Source organism: Phasianus colchicus, chromosome 16 (genome assembly GCF_987193195.1).
Source record: "Phasianus colchicus chromosome 16, bPhaCol1.hap1.1, whole genome shotgun sequence".
In the NCBI taxonomy this organism is placed as follows: domain Eukaryota; kingdom Metazoa; phylum Chordata; class Aves; order Galliformes; family Phasianidae; genus Phasianus; species Phasianus colchicus.
Window position 1 is genome coordinate 10257698 of NC_143451.1, and position 19227 is coordinate 10276924.

Sequence of the window (19227 nt, forward strand, 5' to 3'; positions counted from 1 at the left end):
TACCCAGGGGCAGGGCAGAGAACCAGACACAAGGTAGAAAACTAGATTGCACCAAGAACCATAGCACAAATGCAGTGTTTCAACTGCCTTTGCTGCACTCTCAACATCAGCATCCTGAATTCCTTCCTCCCTCCCCCTCATCCCCCGAACAGATTTATGAAAGCAACAATCTGATCTGTGCATTCATCCCTCCGTGTGATGGGACAGCAGAGATAAGGGAAACCAGCACCAGGAGATGAGCCCGTCCCTGCTGGTCTCCAGCTTCAGGCACAGCTGAATGGGACCATTGTCCTCATACAGCCTCACTTTTTCACTTTTTTTTTTGTGACTACAGATCGTCTGAAAGGAGCTGGTGGTGTCAGCCCAGCAGGGAGGAAGGGGAGCACAGGGCAGCTCACACGTGGGAAAGTGGAGAACTGCGCTCAGCTCTAGGGCAGTCAAGCAGGCACATGACCACAGCACAGCAGGATGGGGTAGGAATGGGGAATATCAAGGACATATGAGGGAAAAGGGCAGAAAAAGACTCCAGAAGCCCCTGCCTGCAGCCTCAGGATGGTATCCTACTGGGCATCACCTGCTGCCTGCATAGGCCTTCATTACGAAGAGGAGGATGGTATCACAGCTCTGCCACCCTCTCCAGCTGCAGGGGGACATTGCCACCACTCACGGCCCTGTGACAGCCTGCTTGTGCTGGGGAAGCCCTGAAGCAGAGCAGGGTTCCTTACAGCTCCTGCCCTATCTAGGTCAGGCCAGCCAGATACTGCAACCGCCAAGGTTAGAAGTGACAAATGAGCCTAATGTGCAATTAGCCAGCATTTATTTACTCCCCTGCAAGCTCCATTCAAGGTCAACACAGCCAGTATCTGCAAATGAAAAAAAAACAACCAAGATGAAATTTATAGACTGCAGACATGGCTGCATGTGCTGAGCAAACCAACCCAGTGAGCACCAACACCCGTCGCCCCACACCAGGAGGGCTCCCAGCCATAACCTGCCTGCAGGTTGCTGCTCCACCGAGCCCCAGAAAACCCATCTGATTCCAGATCCACTTCTGTGCAACACCAGGTGATGCTGCTGACACCAGCACCTACGACAGGGCACATCTCCAGAAAGGGACTGGGAGCAAACAGCTGATGTGCAGGGGTAGGGGGTGCAGATCGGCAGCAAGGTGGGGAAGCATGCAGGAAAAACAATGGTAGAGTCCTGCACATCCCTCCCTCTTTCTCAGGCCCTAGAGTTTGGGTCCTGCAGGCACCATTGCAGCACAGTAGTTCTCACTACTGGCAGGGAGAAAAGTCACACAGATCCAACATAGCACAGCAGATCTTCCACCGGCACAGGAGCTGGGCTGGTCCCTGCCAAGCACCACACACTGGGGAAACCACAGTTGCCAGGGCATGTTCCTCAAAGCAGCTGCACAAAGCAAAGTGTTCTCCTTTTTGGGAAACCCCCAAACTGCCACTGGAACTCAAGCATCGTACAAACTGCACTGTGAGCACCTGGGAGCTCATATCACAAGACCCCCAACAAGCCCCTAAGTCCTTCCAAACAGCTGCAGCATTGGGACAGCAAAGCAGAACAGGACAGCAGAAGCATCCCAACCCAACACAGGTGCCATGAAGCACTGTCCATGGCACAACAGGCCAAGCAGCCTCCAGCTCCTACAGGACCTACATCCTTAGAGATGGAGTAGCAGGGTTGAGAGCAAAGCAAACACCCAGCAAAGCACCCCATCTCCTACCCGCCTCCGAGCCATGGCCAGCACCCAGACCCGCAGCTCTGAGGACAGCTCAGTCTCCACTCTGCATCCGGCACCTCTGGATCTGCTCTGCACAGCTCCCTGCCCCACATCCTCCACGGCTCCACCCAAACCCGCTCCCACCCTGGGAGCCAGCACTGGCCCAGAGCAGAACCTTGCAGCCCCAGAGAGGGTGCTGGCAGGGACTCAGTTTTTCCCTTCCGCTCTGGATGCAGTGCCTCTATGCACACAGCTTTGGTGTCACCAGAGTGGACCTTGAGGCTTTCCTGTGTCACCAGCACAGCTTGGTCACCTCTGGGCTTGCTTTGCTGGTGCAGATGCATGAGCAGAAGGCATTCTACCTGAGACCACTACAGCACAAGTTCCCACACACTCCCCAGGATGCGCCATAGCCGCATAAAGGGGCTGCTCTTGGCCACCAGCACTGCAGGCATCCCATGAGCTGTCACAGGCACAGGACACAAACGTGTCCCACACACAGCCCCATTTCAGCCCCCTCCAAGGTTTCACTGTGCCATGGGATCAGAAGCGCAGCACCCAACTGCTCTGACCACCACCAGAAGCAGACTGCAATGCTGCGTCCCAGGCAGAACAGGACACCCTGGGAACACGTCCTGCTCCTTATATTGCTAGCTTTGGCCAGAAACAGTTACACAGAACAGCAAGGCCTTGTTTGCTCCTAGTGCCATCCTGTTGCAGCTTCAGATGCGCATGGAGAAGCGTTACTTGTCCAAGGACAGCAATCAAAACAGTGTAAAGAGGAGAAGCTGCAGCAGTGCTCAGTTCCATCTGTGCTCAGGCACCAGAGCAGCATCGCCCATCCTGTAGCATGCCCTTGGTTGGCATTTTATTGGGGAAAGTCATTCTTGGCTAGGCAAGAAGAGCAGGTCCTGGGGAATGCTCAGGCACTGGTGCCATTGCAGCAGGGACAATCTGGGCCTGTTTGCTCCCCAGCAGGACACCCCATCCTATGCTCCACAGCAGTAATGTCACAGCTCCAACCCTCTTCCACCAGGAGAGGGAAAGTCTCTCCTATTCCCCTTGGCCTTCAAGAAGCCCCTGCTCATTTCAAAGCCACAGCAGGCCGCCTCGGATCTGCTATCGCTCCTTCCCCAGCATCCGAATTCCAGCAGGGAGCTGCAATGCTTTCCAACAGGAGAGCGCCGCCCGCCTCGCTGCCCAGCAGGATCAAAGCACGGAGCCTCCTCGGGTGGTTTTGAAATCGCATTCAAGACAAACATCAACTTTCACAGAGCTGGCTCAGATTATCCAAACAGGCAAAATCAGCATGGGAACCCATGAATCTAAGCACAAGGGGGAGAACTGAGGGCTTTATTAGAGTCACCTGAGCTGCTCATGGTGCCCTGAAAGGTTCTGCCTGGAGAACACCACATCCATGCCTGTAGGTGGAACTCAGAACCCATACACATACCCCAAAAAAGTGCTGGATCTGAAGGCTGCACAAGGCACAACCCTGCTGTGCAACAATACATCATTGGCAGAGATGCCAGGCCCCTGCACTCAAGCCCTGGACCCAACACACCACGGTGCCATGCAGTGGCTGCCCCGGCCTCACTGCTTGTTCTCTGTGCTGAACTATTTAACAAACATTTGGTTTTATAAACAGAAATGGACACGGCCTGAAGTGTGCAGCTCTTCCTGAAGAACTGGGACCCATCTTACTTGGATCCCGTCCAGTTCTGTCCGTGCCCTATAGCAGATACTAAACCTTACAAAGCCCTATCACCTTTCAGCCACTCAAACCACTGAACATCTGCGGGGCTCTATCTGTAGATTTGGAGGCATCCTTGTCCAGCTCAGGCTGCAGCAGCTTGCCTAAAGCAACTGAAAAAAGCACCGAGCAGAGCCGGAAATAAAGCCCGGGTCTCCCGATTCCTTTTCGCCATAGATTGCATAACACAGCAGTGCCCTGCCCATGCCAAAACACCTTCGGCTCTCCCACCTCGCTCTCCTGGCTGCCACGATTACAACATCCTCCTGCAGCGGGGACACGGCCGTTCTCGTGGGAACGAGGTGTTCCGGGCTGCAAGAACTCCACACAGGCCGAGTCCTGCGTTGGGTCACCCACCCTGCCGGGCACCCCCGGCCCCGCGCTGGGAGGGGATGCTCCGAGGGGATGCTCCGAGGGGATCCGGGGTGATACCCGCACCGCGGCTGGAGGGCTCAGCCTGAGGGGGGGGAGGGGGGAATCCCTGCACTCCTCCCCCCTCTCCTCCCCTCTCCCTACTCCCGCAGCCCCGGACCTGGTGGTGCGTTTCCTGCTCCACGTTGAGCCCGTTCACCTCCACGACTCGGTCCCCAGCTCGCAGCCCCGCCGCTTCGGCGGGTGAACCGGGCTCCACTTTGCGGATGAACTGCCCGCTCTTGCCCTTCTCGCCGTGCAGGTGGAAGCCGTAGCCGTTCTCCCCTTTCAGCATATGGCACAGCCGCGGTTTCAGCTGGTCCTTAGCCATGGCCGGGGCGGGCGGAGGAGCGCGGCGGAACGGAGCGAAGCGGAACGGGGGCGGGCGGCCGCGGGGCCCTTTTATGCGCGGCGCGGGGCGGGCGCGGGGCGGCGGGGCGCGGAGGGGCGGGCCCGGGCCGGGGCCGCGGTCGGGGCCGGCGTTGGGGTCGGGGCGCTGCGCAGCGCGGCCATACTGCGCGCTGCCCGGGAGCGCGGAGAGCGGGGAGGGGATGGGGACGGGGATGGGGATGGGAGAGGCGGAGCTGGGGATGGGGACGGGGCGGGCGGAGCCGGGAACGGGGCGGACGGATCCGGTGGTGTCTCGGGGGCGGGTGGTGAGGGGATGCCCGCGGAGCGGGGATGTCGGGCTGCGTGGGTCGGGGCGCCCGGGGCTGCTCAGAACGGAGTCGATCGGGACGGTGCGGAGCGCGCAGAGCGGGGCCTCCCTGGGCTCTGCTTCGCCTGCCGCGGTGCCCGCGGGGCCGCTCGAAGCCACCCGGGCTGCGGGGAGCAGGGGCTCCCAGAAGTTACCGCAGCAGTGCCAGAACCGGGCCCTGACCCTAACTCTAACACGTTCCACCACGGCATGGGGACGCACGGAACACAGCGCAGAGCAGCACAGCTCTCCAGGAGGAGAAGGGGAAGGAATGGGGACCCCTTGCTCCCAGAGAGCTGTTGAGAGGTGATGGGTTTGGAGAGGGGAGGCTGCAGCCTAGCCTGGAGACGGAGAGCGCTTCTGGAATGTCTGCTGGTCCACCCAGCCGGGCACAGACAGAACTGCTGGCCTGACAAGCTCTGGATGTTCCTGGGAGAGTTCTGAGACAGTACACAGCTCTTTCACCAAGGACCGCCGTGGGCTCAGCTGCCCCAGTGCCCTCCCCACGTCCTGCTTGTCCCTGTGTCTGCAGGGCACTGAGGTTTCCCCAGCACTCTCTCCACCTTGGTCTATGTGTAGCCTCGGACAAAAGTTTGGTGTCCCCCAATGCCAGGCTGCAGGGAAGGGCTCACCAGCTCCAGCTTCCAGCACCAGAGCTGTGCTGCACCCATTGTCCAGCTGAGCTGCCCTCAGCTCACTGCCATGGCTATGCTGGCACGCAGAGATTCCCATCTTCACCCCTTTGCATCTCTGATTTCATTTCCTTGAGAGCTTTTACAGGAGGAAATGACCCAGATCTGTTGTCACAGCACTGGTGCTGTGGGTCTTGTTCCAATGTCCCAGCTGCATTCTTAGCAGATTTTTGGAGAGGAGAGGAGAGGAGAGGAGAGGAGAGGAGAGGAGAGGAGAGGAGAGGAGAGGAGAGGAGAGGAGAGGAGAGGAGAGGAGAGGAGAGGAGAGGAGAGGAGAGGAGAGGAGAGGAGAGGAGAGGAGAGGAGAGGAGAGGAGAGGAGAGGAGAGGAGAGGACTTCTACTGAAGTTCTGCATTAAGTCACTTTTCAGTGGGATGTTCGAACCAAAAAGAATTTTAAAAAAGCATTATTTTTCTCTTTCCACCCACATTTCCTGCAGGCAGTGTGGATGTTTGGGTGCTGCAGGAGCTGTGCTGGACACAACGAAGTGGTCACAGTGCATTGGGTGCCAGCTCAGCTCCGTTGGGTTTGTCCCTGCAGCACTGCTGCTGCGGGCGAGTGGAGAATCCAGAGAGCGTTTTATCTGCTGTACAACGTAACTGCTCCCTTGAGCCTCTTTGTGGAGTCCTGAAGCTTTTTTAATCAGTTTAGAGGAGTGCGAATAATTGATTTTTCCGCTCTCTGGCCAAACCAAAAAAAAAAAAAAAAAGAAACACTGGAGAGAGGGAGGGAGGAGAAAGAATTGTTTCAAGTTTATCTGAACCAAAAGAAGTTTTTCTTTTTATTCAGTACAATAAAAACAGAAGGGAGAAAATCTTTTGGGTGGTCAGACAGAATGTTTTAACCCTTTTGAATATTGTTTCTAGGAAGTGCTGGTAGCTTACAAAGTAAAAAGGGAGAAAAATACTGTTTCAAAGAGGTGAAAATGAAATGTTTGAATGTTTCCCAAGTGCTTATTTGCTTGAGCATAAACATTTTCTCAACTAACCTAAATTTGTTGACTTTTTTTCAGCCTTATACCCAAAAAGCATCCATTCCCCATCAAAAAAAAAAAATATATATATATATATATTAATTGTATTAATTGTAGAGAAGGGAAGCGGGGTCAGTCCTGGCACTGAGTGCCGCCTGTTAGGTGTGAGAAGATGCAGACCAGCACAGATGCTGAGATCTGTGTGCTGCTCTGGGAAGGCCTTTGCAGACCTTTTGCAAAGCTGAAGGCAGGCAAAGGGCACCAGGACCCCAGGAGCTGGTGATATTCAGCATATATTGCACAGATTAATTGTTTTTCCATTTAAATTTCGGTGTGTTCTGATTCACCCCAATATCCGGATCCTAATTGCGCTTCCCTGAAGGATGGGGAAATTTATGGGACCTGTGTGCTGGGAGGGCTGGGAGCTCTTTCCATTTGACATCTGCTTACAGCCCACTCGATGCGTGAAGCGGTTACACGGAAATACACCTGTGTACAGCTCTGTTTGCTTTCGATGTTGTGTAACCCGTGTGAAACACACACACCACAAGGAGAGGTTGCAGCAGGGCAGCAATGTGGGCAGACCGGCGTGGGAGGAGCAGGACAGTCTCATAGCTCAGAGGTCTGCCTACGTCCAGCACATCTCTGCTCTGCAGCCCTGCCTTTGAGGCTGTTGGAAGGACAGCGGGGCGGGAGGTGGAGGGTGGTGTGCCAATGCTAATGACGGGCTGCAATTTCAATGCAATTCAGGTTTTGCACCTTTGGTCCTGCTGCAGCAGGTGGGAGTAGGGTGATGAAGGCTCCCAGTGTTTCCCTCCGCAAGCAGCACACATCAGAACCAGTTTGAACCTCTGGTGTTGGAACTGGCAGCTGCTGCCAGGGCGATGCTCTTCCTCCGTGCAGCCTCTTCCTCTGCTCCTCTGGCTGGTGTCAGCAACAATGTTCACTCATCCTCCATGGGCAGTTGTGAATAATCCATTGTCACTGCTGTAATTATCCCTGGCCATTGATAAGTGCAGTCCCAGTGAAGTATTTGTGCTGCAGGAAGAACAGGGAGTGAGAGGAAGGCGCCTGAAATGCATTGTCTCATTTTCACAAGCTTTCTGTGTGTGGCACTATCGAGTTGTAAACAGGTGAGACTGATAGGGATAGAAGGAGGATTAATCAGCAGGAGGATTAATAACATGCTTTGTGAGTTGTGAAAGTCCAGACAGCTCAGTGATGCTCCCAGAAGCTGGGAGATGCCTCTTTCACAAGCTGTTAGATGGGAATCAGCCCAGGTCCTTTGGGATTTGCAAGCAGAGAACAGAGCTATCAGTACTGTGCCAGAGGGGGACTGACTGCACTTGGTGTTGTGCAGAAATGTGGCTGGTGTCAGCCCAGCCCCATCTGTCCTATCCAAGGAGCACCTGGATATCTGCGATGTAAGGCAGAAAATACTCAAATGCAGTTCCAAGGAAGGCATCCTGCACTCTCCCCACTTGTTGTCTGTATCATTCCAGCACAGTATAATCAGGGAAAACTGGGCCTGAATTCAGTTGGTGCCCTCAGGTGGTGCAGCAGGCCATAGCAGGAAGGGCCCTGGGCGTACAGCAGTGCCAGGGTTCAATGAACCCATTCGGATACCCGGTGCCTCTCTGAGCCTTGATGCAGATGCTTGCAATTACCACCCTTCTCAGTTTGGCACAGCACCAAGAACAACAGGCTCTGCTACTAAGCAATTAGCCCTGTTCGTTTTATTAAATAGCCATTCCGTGCTAATTGCTTGCTTTGCTTCAAGCTCAGTAAATCAGAGCTGGATGTGGATAAAAGGGAGAGCAGCAGTGAACCCTGCAGTAGGCTCCATCCCTGGAGCACCCATCCCTAGAAGTACCCATCGCTGTAGCTTCCACCCTATGGACACCCACCCTGTGAGCACCCACCCCTGAATGCACCCATCCCCAGAGCATCCACCCCAGGCGAGGCTGGCAGCTGAGCAGCACAGGTGACCACGTCCACGGAAATACCAACAGTGCAGAGGGAAACTCCCAGGGCAGGAATGTGCCTGCAAGGTCGTTGCCAGACCTGGAAGAGAAATTCAGTGTTAATCCACATTTCACTCAACTGTAGCTGCTTCCTCCCTGCATCTCAAGCCATAGGAGCTGGATTGGATCCAGAGTCTGGGTTAGACATGTGGAAGAGTAACAGAAGCAGACTGAGCTGCGGGTGTCCTGGGATCAGCCCTGCCCCTTGCAGCTGGGGTGCCCATCCAGATGCAGGATGTTGGGAGCATGGAAGCTCCATGCTCATGGTTCAGCCTGGATTTAATCCCAGTGGGTTAACCCCACAGGCTCAGCTGAAGGAGATCTCTGCTCATGTCTCTGAGCAACTCTACCCTTATCAGCACTCTGGACAACTTTGGAATAGGCTAAAGCACAGAAAGCACAGAGATAGCGTTATCTCCCTGCTCTCTACATCTACCCCTTATCTCTGGCCTTTCAATTTCCCAAAGCAGCATAAGCGTGATGGTGTGGACAGGCCATGGTCCAGCCCCACAGCTGCTGCAAACCAATGGGGCAGGGGCTGGTATGACCCAGCACAGCCTGGTATGGCCCAACACAACCTGGCACCACAGGGACATCCAGGGCCATCACCACACCAATGGGGCTACCAGCCCTGCCCAGGGACCATCACCACACCATAGCAAGGCTCAGCCCAGCAGGGCGAGGAGCAGATCCAAGAAGGGAGGAAATTTCTCAGGGAGTTTTCTTCCTCCAGAGCACATGGGGCCCTCAGCCATTGTGTGTGCATGGAGACCACAGCAGTTCCTCCTGGGCTGCCGGTTCCTGCCAAACCTGGGCCCTGCTGTGCCCACTGCCCTGCTGGATGCTGCCGGGCTCCTGGGAGAGGCTGGGAGCCGGGAAGGAAGCAGAGCCGCCCCAGACTTGGACTGGGTGGGGTGGGAAGTCTTCCTGCCCGCCGCAGCCCCCAGGGTTCGCCTGTTGCAGGGCTGGAACACAACGCGCCCGCTGGCATGGAGGGGTGGGTGCCAGCATCACTGTGTCTGCTGGAGCCAGGCTGGGCATGCAGAGCCCCACATGGCATGCAAGGAGACACAGAGCAGCCCCATCCCTGTAGCACTTATGGGGTGGGCCTCACCACAGCGGAACAGCCTCGTGTTTCTGGCAGGGACTCTGCAGAGAGCAGACATTGTGCTCTACATGGGGGCCACGGTATGGAGACATGGTGCCAGGATACAGACCTGTTTTTCTTGCCTCCTTCCTGCTCTCCCTCGTCTCACAGCACCCCATGGCCACAAGATGGCATGGCAAAGCCATCGGGTGCCACTGCGCTCCCCAGCACCTCCTGCTCACAGCCTCCCCACAACCCCTGAGGCTACAATTCATCTCAGGGTCTCCATGGGACAGCTCTAGGATTCCACATCCCATCCACAGCCCATATGGCTGCAGGCAGGAGAGAGGCAGAACTCTCCTGGGGCTGCTCATAAAGGAGGGATTGCTTCAATGCCTGTGGGAGAGGAGTAATTAAACACCTTGGAAAGGCTTCTTCCTGATGGCCGGGATTGCTGACCCCCAGGGAAGGCCCAGACCTCTGCAGAGCACAGAGGAAATCACTTTGTGGCCCCGGGTGAGAAATAATCAGCCCATGCTTCACAGCTGCAGGAGGAATGATTTTATGAGGTGAGTAGTGGAAGGCTGGAGGTTAACCAAGAGTCTCGCTGGGATTGCCCCAGTATTGGAGCATTGCAGTGCGTTTTTGCTGCACAGTGCTGCCACATTTCCCACCCCAGTGCCCTTCATCACCCTCTCTGCATCTCCTCTGCAAAACTGACCTTTGCATTTCCCACCTCCTGTTGTCACTCACTTCCACCAAGAGCAACAATTTGCCTCTTTGGCTGCTCCAGTACCTGATGGGCAGTGTAGCAGACACTGTTTGAGTGCCCTAATGGGTGATCACACATCATTTGTGCCATCTGTGTACCATACTGTACTAGTGATGAACAGAAACTTGAAAACCCTGGGGAAATTGAGAGAAGGGGCTCAGTGGGGATCCCAGCACAGGAGCCATCTTCAGTCCTGGCTCAATCTTTGCCATCTGAACTGACACCCAGCCCGGCAGCAACTCCCTCATGGGCACTGAAAGTAATTCACCATTACACTGCAGAAAAAAAAAAAAAAAACTGTGTCGAGAAGTTAAATCATGTCAGAAAAATCTGGGAGTGACCAGAATGCTGCAGCGCCTGCCCTGGCTGAGCCGCACCAACCTATGCTAAAAGGATAAGAAAATTGCACAATGACACAAGTTTCCTTTGATTGAGTCTCAGTTTAATGAGGGCAAGATCCTAGGAAGCAAACAGTATGTGTTTGTGTCATATTGCAAACAAGCAAGTACAGAAATCTAAAAAAAATAAACAAAATAAATATCTTCCCTGTTTGTTTCTCCCCAAGTTCATAGCACTAAATTGACCTGAAAACAAGATGAATTTACCACTGCATTTGGACAGTGGGTGAGAAAAAATCTGATATATGTATTATTTATTTATTTTTTTAAATGCAATTGTCTGTATGCTTTCAGAGGTCAGAGCAGCCAGAGAAGCGCCGATGGAACTCAGCAGTCACTGAAAAGTCCCCATCGTGGGCAGCTGGCACTGCTCAGCTCCTGGAGCATCCCTGCCCAGCCTTCAGCGCAGCACAGCGATGTCTTCAATCGGGCGAGGCTGCAAGGAGAAAAGGGACACTGTGTTATAATATGATTATTATATACTACCCATACTTCGCTCAGAGCTCACCTACCATCATTGCAGACCCCTTCTGCCCCAGTATGATACTGTGTATGCAGACTGAGCTCTGCAGCTGCAAGCAACCCTATAAACACCCCAGTCTTGAGCTCGGTCCTGCCAGCAAGGCTCCAGATGAGATTTTACCATGAAATCAGAGCACTGCATCCTACACACAGGTCTGGGCCACAAGTGTGGCACCCAGCACCACTCTGCCCCTGCTTCCAGTCAGAAGTCACCAGAACAACACAGGCGCAGCACAGCTGATATGCCTGGGCTTAAGGGGGTTTGGCTATGTGTTTTGGGGCTGATCCAAAGTGTTGAAGCATCCCTGGATTTCAGCTGGATGTTGGATCCTTACTGACGTAAGAGGAAAGAGGTTTAATGTTTGGAAACAGTCCTCAAACAGTCCCACGCAGTTGAGCAAAGCAGAGAGGGCAGGAAGAGGGTATCTGGGAGGGGTGATGCTGGGAGCTCCTCAACCCCACAAACACCCCTCTGTTGCACTGACAGCTCGGGATGCAGGCATGTCATCCCTCAGTCAGGGGCACAGAAATCACCCAGCCCCCCTTTTCACCCTAAAATCCAAGCGTAGCCTCTTTGAACAGATCTGACCATCCCAGCTCACTACGCTGGGACTTCGTGGTCCAAGTTTCAAAATGCAGCATGGACTTCTGCAAACTCACACGCTCGCACCTACCCAGTAACGAGGATGGAAACCCCCCCACCCATCAGGAGCCGGGCTGTCCCGCGGGGTCCCTTCACTTCAGACCGCCCGGTGCCGGGATGCTGAAGGCAGCGAGATGCTCCTCGCACCCAGCGATGCTAAATCTCCTGAACACCGACCCCGCGCCCCAAACCCCACGCCGGCACCCGGTGGCCGCTCTCCCCGTCGGTTCCCGGCTTTACCTGAGCTCCGCGGGCGGAGGGCGGCGGCCGGGCGGGGGCAGGACGCGGCCCCCCCCAGCCCCAGCCCCGGCGGAGCAGGCGCTGCAGGAGGCGGCCGGGCGGTGGTGGCGGAGGGTCCCCCGCGGGGCTCCCCGGGGGCTGCGGTGCGGCGGCGGACGCGGTGCCCCCAGGGCGGTGTGGAGGCTCTGCCGGCAGCTCCCGGCGCCAGAGGTACGGGGAGCGGCGGACGCCCATCAGCAGCCCCGAGGCGCGTCCCACCGTGTGGTACCGTGGGCTGGCGACGTGCTTGTACCAAGCTCCCGCCGGTGCAGCCGGCAGCATCAGCCCCAACAGCACCAGAGCCCCCCAAGCGCCCCCCGACAGCTGCCCCCTCGCCATGGCTGCGGGCAGGAGGCGTCTCGGCGGCCCCGGGTGCCCCAGAGAAGGCAGCCCCGCGCCCGCACCCCGCCGGTTTATACTGGAGCCGGGAGGGGCACCCCGCGGCTCCGCCCCGGCAGCCCCCGGCCGCCCCCCGGCAGCCCCGGCCCCGCGGACCTCCTCTCCGCCGCCCGCCCCTCCTCGCCCCCTCCCGTGGCCCCGAGCGTCCCTTGTGAGCATCCCCTGCAGCACTGAGCATCAATCGTGCCGCCCCGAGCATCCTCCCTGCAGCTTCAAGCATCCCTTCCCTCCTTGAGCATCATCCTCACATCCCCAAGCATCTCCCCTACAGCTTCCAGCATCTCTCCTATCCGTGAGCATTTCCCTGCAGCCTCAAGCATACAACTCCCGGTTCAAGCATCGTCCCTATGGTCCTCTTCACAGCCCTGAGGGTTTTCCGTGCAAACCTTAGCTTCCCCTCTTCATCCCTGAGCGTCCTCTGCATGGTGCCAAGCATCTGTCCGCAGCCCTGTGCACCTCTCTTCAGCTCCGCGTTCTCCCTGCACCCCCAGGACCAGCCCGACAGCAGCAGGATTTATTGCTGGAGGAAGAATCACAGAATCACAGAATCACAGAATCACTAAGGTTGGAAACGACCTATAAGATCATCCAGTCCAACCATCCACCTGTCACCAATGGTTCTCATTAAACCATATCCCTCAACACAACATCCAAACGTTCTTTGAACACCGCCAGGGTCGGTGACTCCACCACCTCCCTGGGCAGCCCATTCCAGTGCCTGACCACCCTTTCAGAGAAGTAGTATTTCCTAATATCCAGCCTGAATCTTCCCTGGCGAAGCTTGAAACCATTCCCTCTAGTCCTATCACCAGTTACACGAGAGAAGAGGCCGACCCCCAGCTCGCTACAACCTCCCTTCAGGTAGTTATAGAGAGCAATAAGGTCTCCCCTGAGCCTCCTCTTCTCCAGACTGAACAATCCCAGCTCCCTCAGCCGCTCCTCATAAGGCCTGTGCTCCAGACCCCTCACCAGCTTTGTTGCCCTTCTTTGAACACGCTCCAGGGCCTCAATGTCTTTCTTGCAGTGAGGGGCCCAGAACTGGACACAATACTCAAGGTGCGGCCTCACCAGAGCTGAGTACAGGGGAACAATTACTTCCCTACTCCTGCTGGTCACACTGCTTCTGATACAAGCCAGAATGCCATTGGCCTTCTTGGCCACCCGGGCACACTGCTGGCTCATGTTTAGCCGAGCGTCAACCAACACCCCCAGGTCCATTTCCTCTACACAGTCTTCAAGCCATTCCACCCCAAGCCTGTAGCGTTGCTTGGGGTTGCTGTGGCCAAAGTGTAGGACCCGGCATTTGGTCTTATTAAACCTCATCCCATTGGCTTCAGCCCAGCTCTCCAGCCTGTCCAGATCTCTCTGTAGGGCCTCGCTACCCCCAGGCAGATCGACACTTCCAGCCAACTTGGTGTCATCTGCAAACTTACTGAGGGTGCACTCAATGCCCTCATCCAGGTCATCAATAAAAATATTGAAAAGGACAGGCCCCAGCACCGACCCCTGGGGAACACCACTCGTGACCGGTCGCCAGCTGGATTTAGCTCCATTGACCACCACTCTCTGGGCTCGACCCTCCAGCCAGTTCCTTACCCAGCCAAGAGTGTACCTGTCCAAGCCACGGGCTGCCAGCTTCTGCAGGAGAATACTGTGGGAGACAGTGTCAAAGGCCTTGCTGAAGTCTAGGTAGACTACATCAACAGCCTTTCCCTCATCCACCAGGCGGGTCACTAGATCATAGAAGGAGATCAGGTTGGTCAAGCAGGACCTGCCCTTAGTGAACCCATGCTGGCTAGACCTGATGCTCCAGTTGTCCCGCACTTGCCGCGTGATCTCCCTCAAGACAATCTGCTCCATAACCCTCCCTGGCACCGAGGTCAGGCTAACAGGCCTGTAGTTCCCCGGGTCCTCCTTACAGCCCTTCTTGTAGATGGGAGTCACATTGGCAAGCCTCCAGTCTTCTGGTACCTCACCAGTCAACAAGGAGCACTGATAGATGATGGAAAGCGGCTCGGCTATCACCTCCGCCAGTTCCCTCAGCACTCTCGGGTGAATCTCATCCGGCCCCATGGACTTGTGACAGTCCAGTTGGAGTAGAAGGTCTCTGACCGTTTCCTTCTGAATCATGGGTGGTTTAGTCTGGTCTCCAGCCGAGACCACCTGGTCGAAAAGTGGAATATCCTGAGGAATAGAGAAGAAGAAGAAGGAAGAGAAACATCTTAAACTGACTGCAAGCGAGGAACCACAGAGGGGATCTGCAACCATCGCCAGCCTCACTGAGGGCCAGCTGCAAGGCACAGAGATGTGGCCTGGAAGAGCCATACAACACCTGATTCCCATGGAACACCTTCCAACTTGCGTTCCTCTTCCCAAAGCCTATTGCACTTCTGCTGCTTTCACAGCTGTTTGCAGTGCTGCTGCCCTTCCTCTTCTGCAACTCAGTTCTTCTTAAATAGGTTATCATCACTAATTTCACAACTTCCCTCAGGTGACTTTTCCCCTCTAGATCCCCTAATAAAACCAAGTAGGTCAAGTTTATGCTCATCAGTGCAATCCTAGTTCCTTCTGTTTATTACCCAGTCTGTTGGCTTATCATGCTGATCTATGTCATCTCTTGGAACATCAACTTGATTCATTTTCCTCTCAGCATCTTGCATGCTCCCGTGTGCGTATTTCACTCTCTGCTGTTATTTTAACCCATTCCCATGCAGGCGGGCTCCCCTTACCCAGCTCCCAGCCCCTTCTTTCCAGCCTATGGTGGACAGAAGTTCTTTGGGAACAAAGCTTTCTTGTGCCCCATGTGCTCAGCACACACAGGTTCTGTGCCCCTCCAGAAAGGAGTGCAATTCCTAATTGCTAAGAGGAGGCTTCTGGCCTTTTCCCATGCTGAGTACAAGAAATTACGTGTGTGCAGAACAGGAAATGTTTTTGTTATTGATCTAGAATCAGAGAATCAAACTTATCTGTGGCGTAACTTCTTGGAAGCACCCGGATTTACAATAAGAACCTAGCCTGGCTCCATCCTTCCCAAGCAGATCACTGATGGACAAGCTATTTTTGCTACACTTTGAGTGCTCTGGAGATGATGAAAGGCCGCATCACTCCCATGTTTCAACAGAGCCATTAATGAATGGCAGCAGTACAGCACACAGACAATCACATCGCAGCCCCAGTCGTCAAACCTCGGTTCATGATGGGACATGCACTGTCGGGTTTATTTCCCTCAATAAAAAGCCATTATACTTCCTCTCACCCTAAGATCAAGAGCCCCAAGCAACCAATGTCAAGTCTGGAACAGGCAGAGTTTTGCTTCCTTCTCTGCCCCAGCTCCCGATCAAGCAGGCAGCTCAGCAGCTTATGCTGTGCTACATCAATGTGCAGACGTGGGCTCAAACTTCCTACCAAGAGAGAAAATTTTGCATTCCCAGACATCTGCCTGAAGTGTCTCTTCCATGTATTTTTGGCATAACTTGAATAACGTGTCATGCTGACAAACTCCCTGGGAACTGAGCTGAACTCTTTCCTCACCATCTAAGCACCTGGCTGTGCTGCTGAAAGATTCTTCTTTAGTTTTGGACCAAAACATCTTTTTGTGAGGGGAAGGCTCCGCTTCCTCCTGGTCATGGATCTGTGCTTGGTTCCACAACTCTGCAGGGCTCAAGCATCAGAGCATGAACGAGAACTTCATTCTGCAAAACTGGGGGGCAAGAAGGGTGAGCAGCCTGGGCGTCACACCTTAACTCCTGCAATAAACCCAGCCAGCTCTTGTTGGAGCCCTGCCGCCACCCGATGTAACACACGTTGTGCTCTCGCCTCCCACCACACACATTACTGCACCCATTCAGGATTTGTGGCTTTTGAGAATGATCTAAATGAATTTGATGTCCCAGAAAGAGGCACTTGAAAAATAAACCGGCGTGGTTTAATGGTAGCATTTTCCACATTTTTATTATAATGACTCTGGTGTTTATTGGAAGGTTAGCAACTCATCCGAGCATGAAAACAAGGCAATTTAAAAGGCCAGCCCTATGATGGGGTCTTTGGCACACTAAGTCATTACTGCTCCTCCTTTACATGACACTTTTTGGCCATTTGGGCTCTCCAGCATCTCACTGTGGGTGTTCGATGGGAGGATGGAGGCATCATTTTCAATATAGGCAAAAAGAGAACCTGTCCTCCTCTGGCTGCAGGGTGCTCTGCAGAGCTACAGTCCTAACTCATCTCAGCTGGGAAGCTGAGGGCAAGAATTTAGGGTATCCAGCCTGAAGAAAAGGAGGCCAAGAGGTGACTCTCTGTAACCTTCGGAGGAGGGGAAGTGGAGAGGGAGGTGCTGGACTCCTCTCCTGGTAACTGAAGGGAGTGTGAGGATGGCACAGAGCTGAACCAGACTGGGTATTGGCAACAATTTCTTTAACTTGAGGGTGACCAAACAGTGGAACAGGCTTCCTGGAGAGCTGGGTGATGCCTCATGCCTGCCAGCATTTGGACAATGTCCTCAGTAATATGCTTTAATTTTTGATTAATTTTTGAAGTAGCCAGATGGACTCAATGATCTTTGAAGGTCCCTTTCAACTGGACTTACTCTGTTCTGTTCTGTTCTGTTCTGTTCTGTTCTATTCTATTCTATTCTATTCTATCCTATCCTATCCTATCCTATCCTATCCTATCCTATCCTATCCTATCCTATCCTATCCTATCCTATCCTATCCCATTCCACCCCACCCCACCCCACCCCACCCCACCACATCCTATCTTACTCCATTGGATTCCATTCTGCTCTGTTCTGTCCCATTCTATTCTGTACTATTCCACTCCATCCCATCCCATCCCATCCCATCCCATCCCATCCCATCCCATCCCATCCCATCCCATCCCATCCCATCTCATCCCATCCCATCTCATCCCATCCCATCCCATCCCATCCCATCTCATCTCATCTCATCTCATCTCATCTCATCTCATCTCATCTCATCTCATCTCATCTCATCCCATCCCATCCCATCCCATCCCATCCCATCCCATCCCATCCCATCCCATCCCATCCCAACCCCTTCCAATCCTATCCTATCTTATTCCACTAGATTCCATTGTATTCTGTTCTATTCCATTCTATTCTATCCTATCCTGTCCTGTGCTGTGCAGTCCTATCTTATCCTATTCCATTCCATTTCTTTCCATTCCATTCCAACCTACCCTACCCTACCCTACCCTACCCTACCCTACCCTACCCTACCCTACCCTACCCTACCCTACCCTACCCTATCCTACCCTATTCCATTCCATTCCATTCCATTCCATTCCATTCCATTCCATTCCATTCCATCCCACTCCATTCCATTCCATCCCATTCCATTCCATTCCATTTCGATCCATACCATCCTACCCTATTCAGTTCAGTTCTGGTCTTCTCTTCTATTCCACAGTCAGTGCCACTCCCCGAGGCTGCACAAAGTGCAGTGCTGCTGCAGACAGCTGTCCTTCAGGAGGGGTGTGAAACTCAGCACCCGAACCACCAGAGACACAGATTCCACCAGAGGAGGTGAACACGGTCAACTCCCTGCTGCCCAGGGCCAGCACTCAGGGTCCCCACACTCCGTCTCCTCACACCAAATTATTGCTGCTCACCCTTCACCGACTTCTGCTTTATTTCAACCCCGAGTGACTGCGGTTTAACAGCAAGACGAAACAATTCCCACAGCTGTGGCTCAGTGAATTCTGGTGGTTCCCAACGCAGAACTCACCGCTGGATCAGCCCATGCGTTCTGCTCAGCAGAATGAGCCATGCAGAGAGTGGGACCCACAGCTACCCTGCGATAACAGTTGCCATTCCTCACATCTTCACTTCATCCCAGTGTAATAAATTCAAGTTTGAAAGTGATTCCTTTCACCAGTGATTCAGAACGTGCTGATTAAACACTGTTTCTTTGTTCCCCTGAAACAGATCCAAACAAACTGCAGCATCTCACTGTGAGCAAAGCAGCACCTCGGCTCAGTGCTGAGACCTCCCGTGTGCTTTGGAGGCTCTGGAGAGAAAGCGGAAGCAGTAAATGGCTTTTCCTAATGTTTCAGCTCTTCCTATCATAGTGCCCTGCATTCGTTATTTTATTCCTAAGAAACAACATATTCATCCCTATTTTTAGGCTTGCACACTATTTTGAGAGATTTTTCCAGGGTCCAGTCACATGGAAGTTAAACAGCGAGCAGCAAAGTCTCCAAAGGATAATAAACTATCTCAAATTACTTTGCTCATGGAACAAAGCGTGCTGCAAATGTCACACACGCTATTACAAGAGCAGCAGAAGCCTTTACATGAAACAATGGATCCATTAGCACTGAGCTTGAAAAAAAAAAAAAAAGAGCCTGGTCTCACAGCCCTTTCGCACAGTTCCATAGAACTTGGGGCTCTGAGCCATAGGAACTTTGTTTGTTCCCTCAAACTGCGCAGCTGAGCTCACACCACTGCACCTTCGATCACTGCAGATTTCAAAGCCCTGTATAGAGAGTAATTAAGCCCCGTTGCACCCAGTTGAGTCAGTGGCACCCAGTTGAGTCAGTGGCTTTATTTCTGCTTCAAACTGAGGGATGGAGAGGGATTGACTGAATCAGAGATGGGAGACAAAGCCTGGGCAGAGGCACATTGGGCTCATGGGCTCCGCCTGGCCCAGCTCTGCAGAGCGGCTCAGCTCCGATGTGACTCGATGACATGGCACCACCAAGTGCACTGTGGACACGGCACAGCAGCACCGACGATCAGGATGAAAAATCATGAGGATGTGCTATGACACTGCCTTCAAAAGCAGTAGGGAAGCAGCAAAGACAAGAATCTGAAAAGCAGG

The 19227-nt window shown here is 53.9% G+C and overlaps 2 protein-coding genes across 2 annotated transcripts in view; both read right to left on the reverse strand.

The window, feature by feature from the left end:
• The window catches only part of NHERF2 (NHERF family PDZ scaffold protein 2), a 28126-nt gene extending 23805 nt beyond the window's left edge, over nucleotides 1–4321 (reverse strand). The window contains exon 1 of the mRNA XM_031607003.2: nucleotides 4024–4321. Coding sequence (XP_031462863.1) covers nucleotides 4024–4233 — 210 coding nt within the window. The 5' untranslated portion in view covers nucleotides 4234–4321. The remainder of the gene's footprint in view (nucleotides 1–4023) is intronic.
• A 6501-nt stretch (nucleotides 4322–10822) lies between these two features.
• NPW (neuropeptide W) lies at nucleotides 10823–12355 on the reverse strand. The gene is made up of 2 exons (XM_031606898.2): nucleotides 11951–12355; nucleotides 10823–10981 (listed from the first exon to the last, which is right to left on the reverse strand). The coding sequence occupies exons 1-2, from the start codon at nucleotides 12326–12328 to the stop codon at nucleotides 10946–10948; spliced, it is 414 nt and encodes a 137-aa protein (XP_031462758.2). The 5' UTR covers nucleotides 12329–12355; the 3' UTR covers nucleotides 10823–10945.
• Nucleotides 12356–19227: the final 6872 nt, after the last annotated feature.

Bases quoted from the DNA above. Each gene is read 5' to 3' on its own strand.
- NPW (XM_031606898.2), bottom strand. From the start codon at position 12,328: ATGGCGAGGGGGCAGCTGTCGGGGGGCGCTTGGGGGGCTCTGGTGCTG. The intron at 10,982-11,950 runs GTAAAGCCGGGA...TTCTCCTTGCAG, and splicing joins CCTCCGCCCGCGGAGCTCAG to CCTCGCCCGATTGAAGACAT.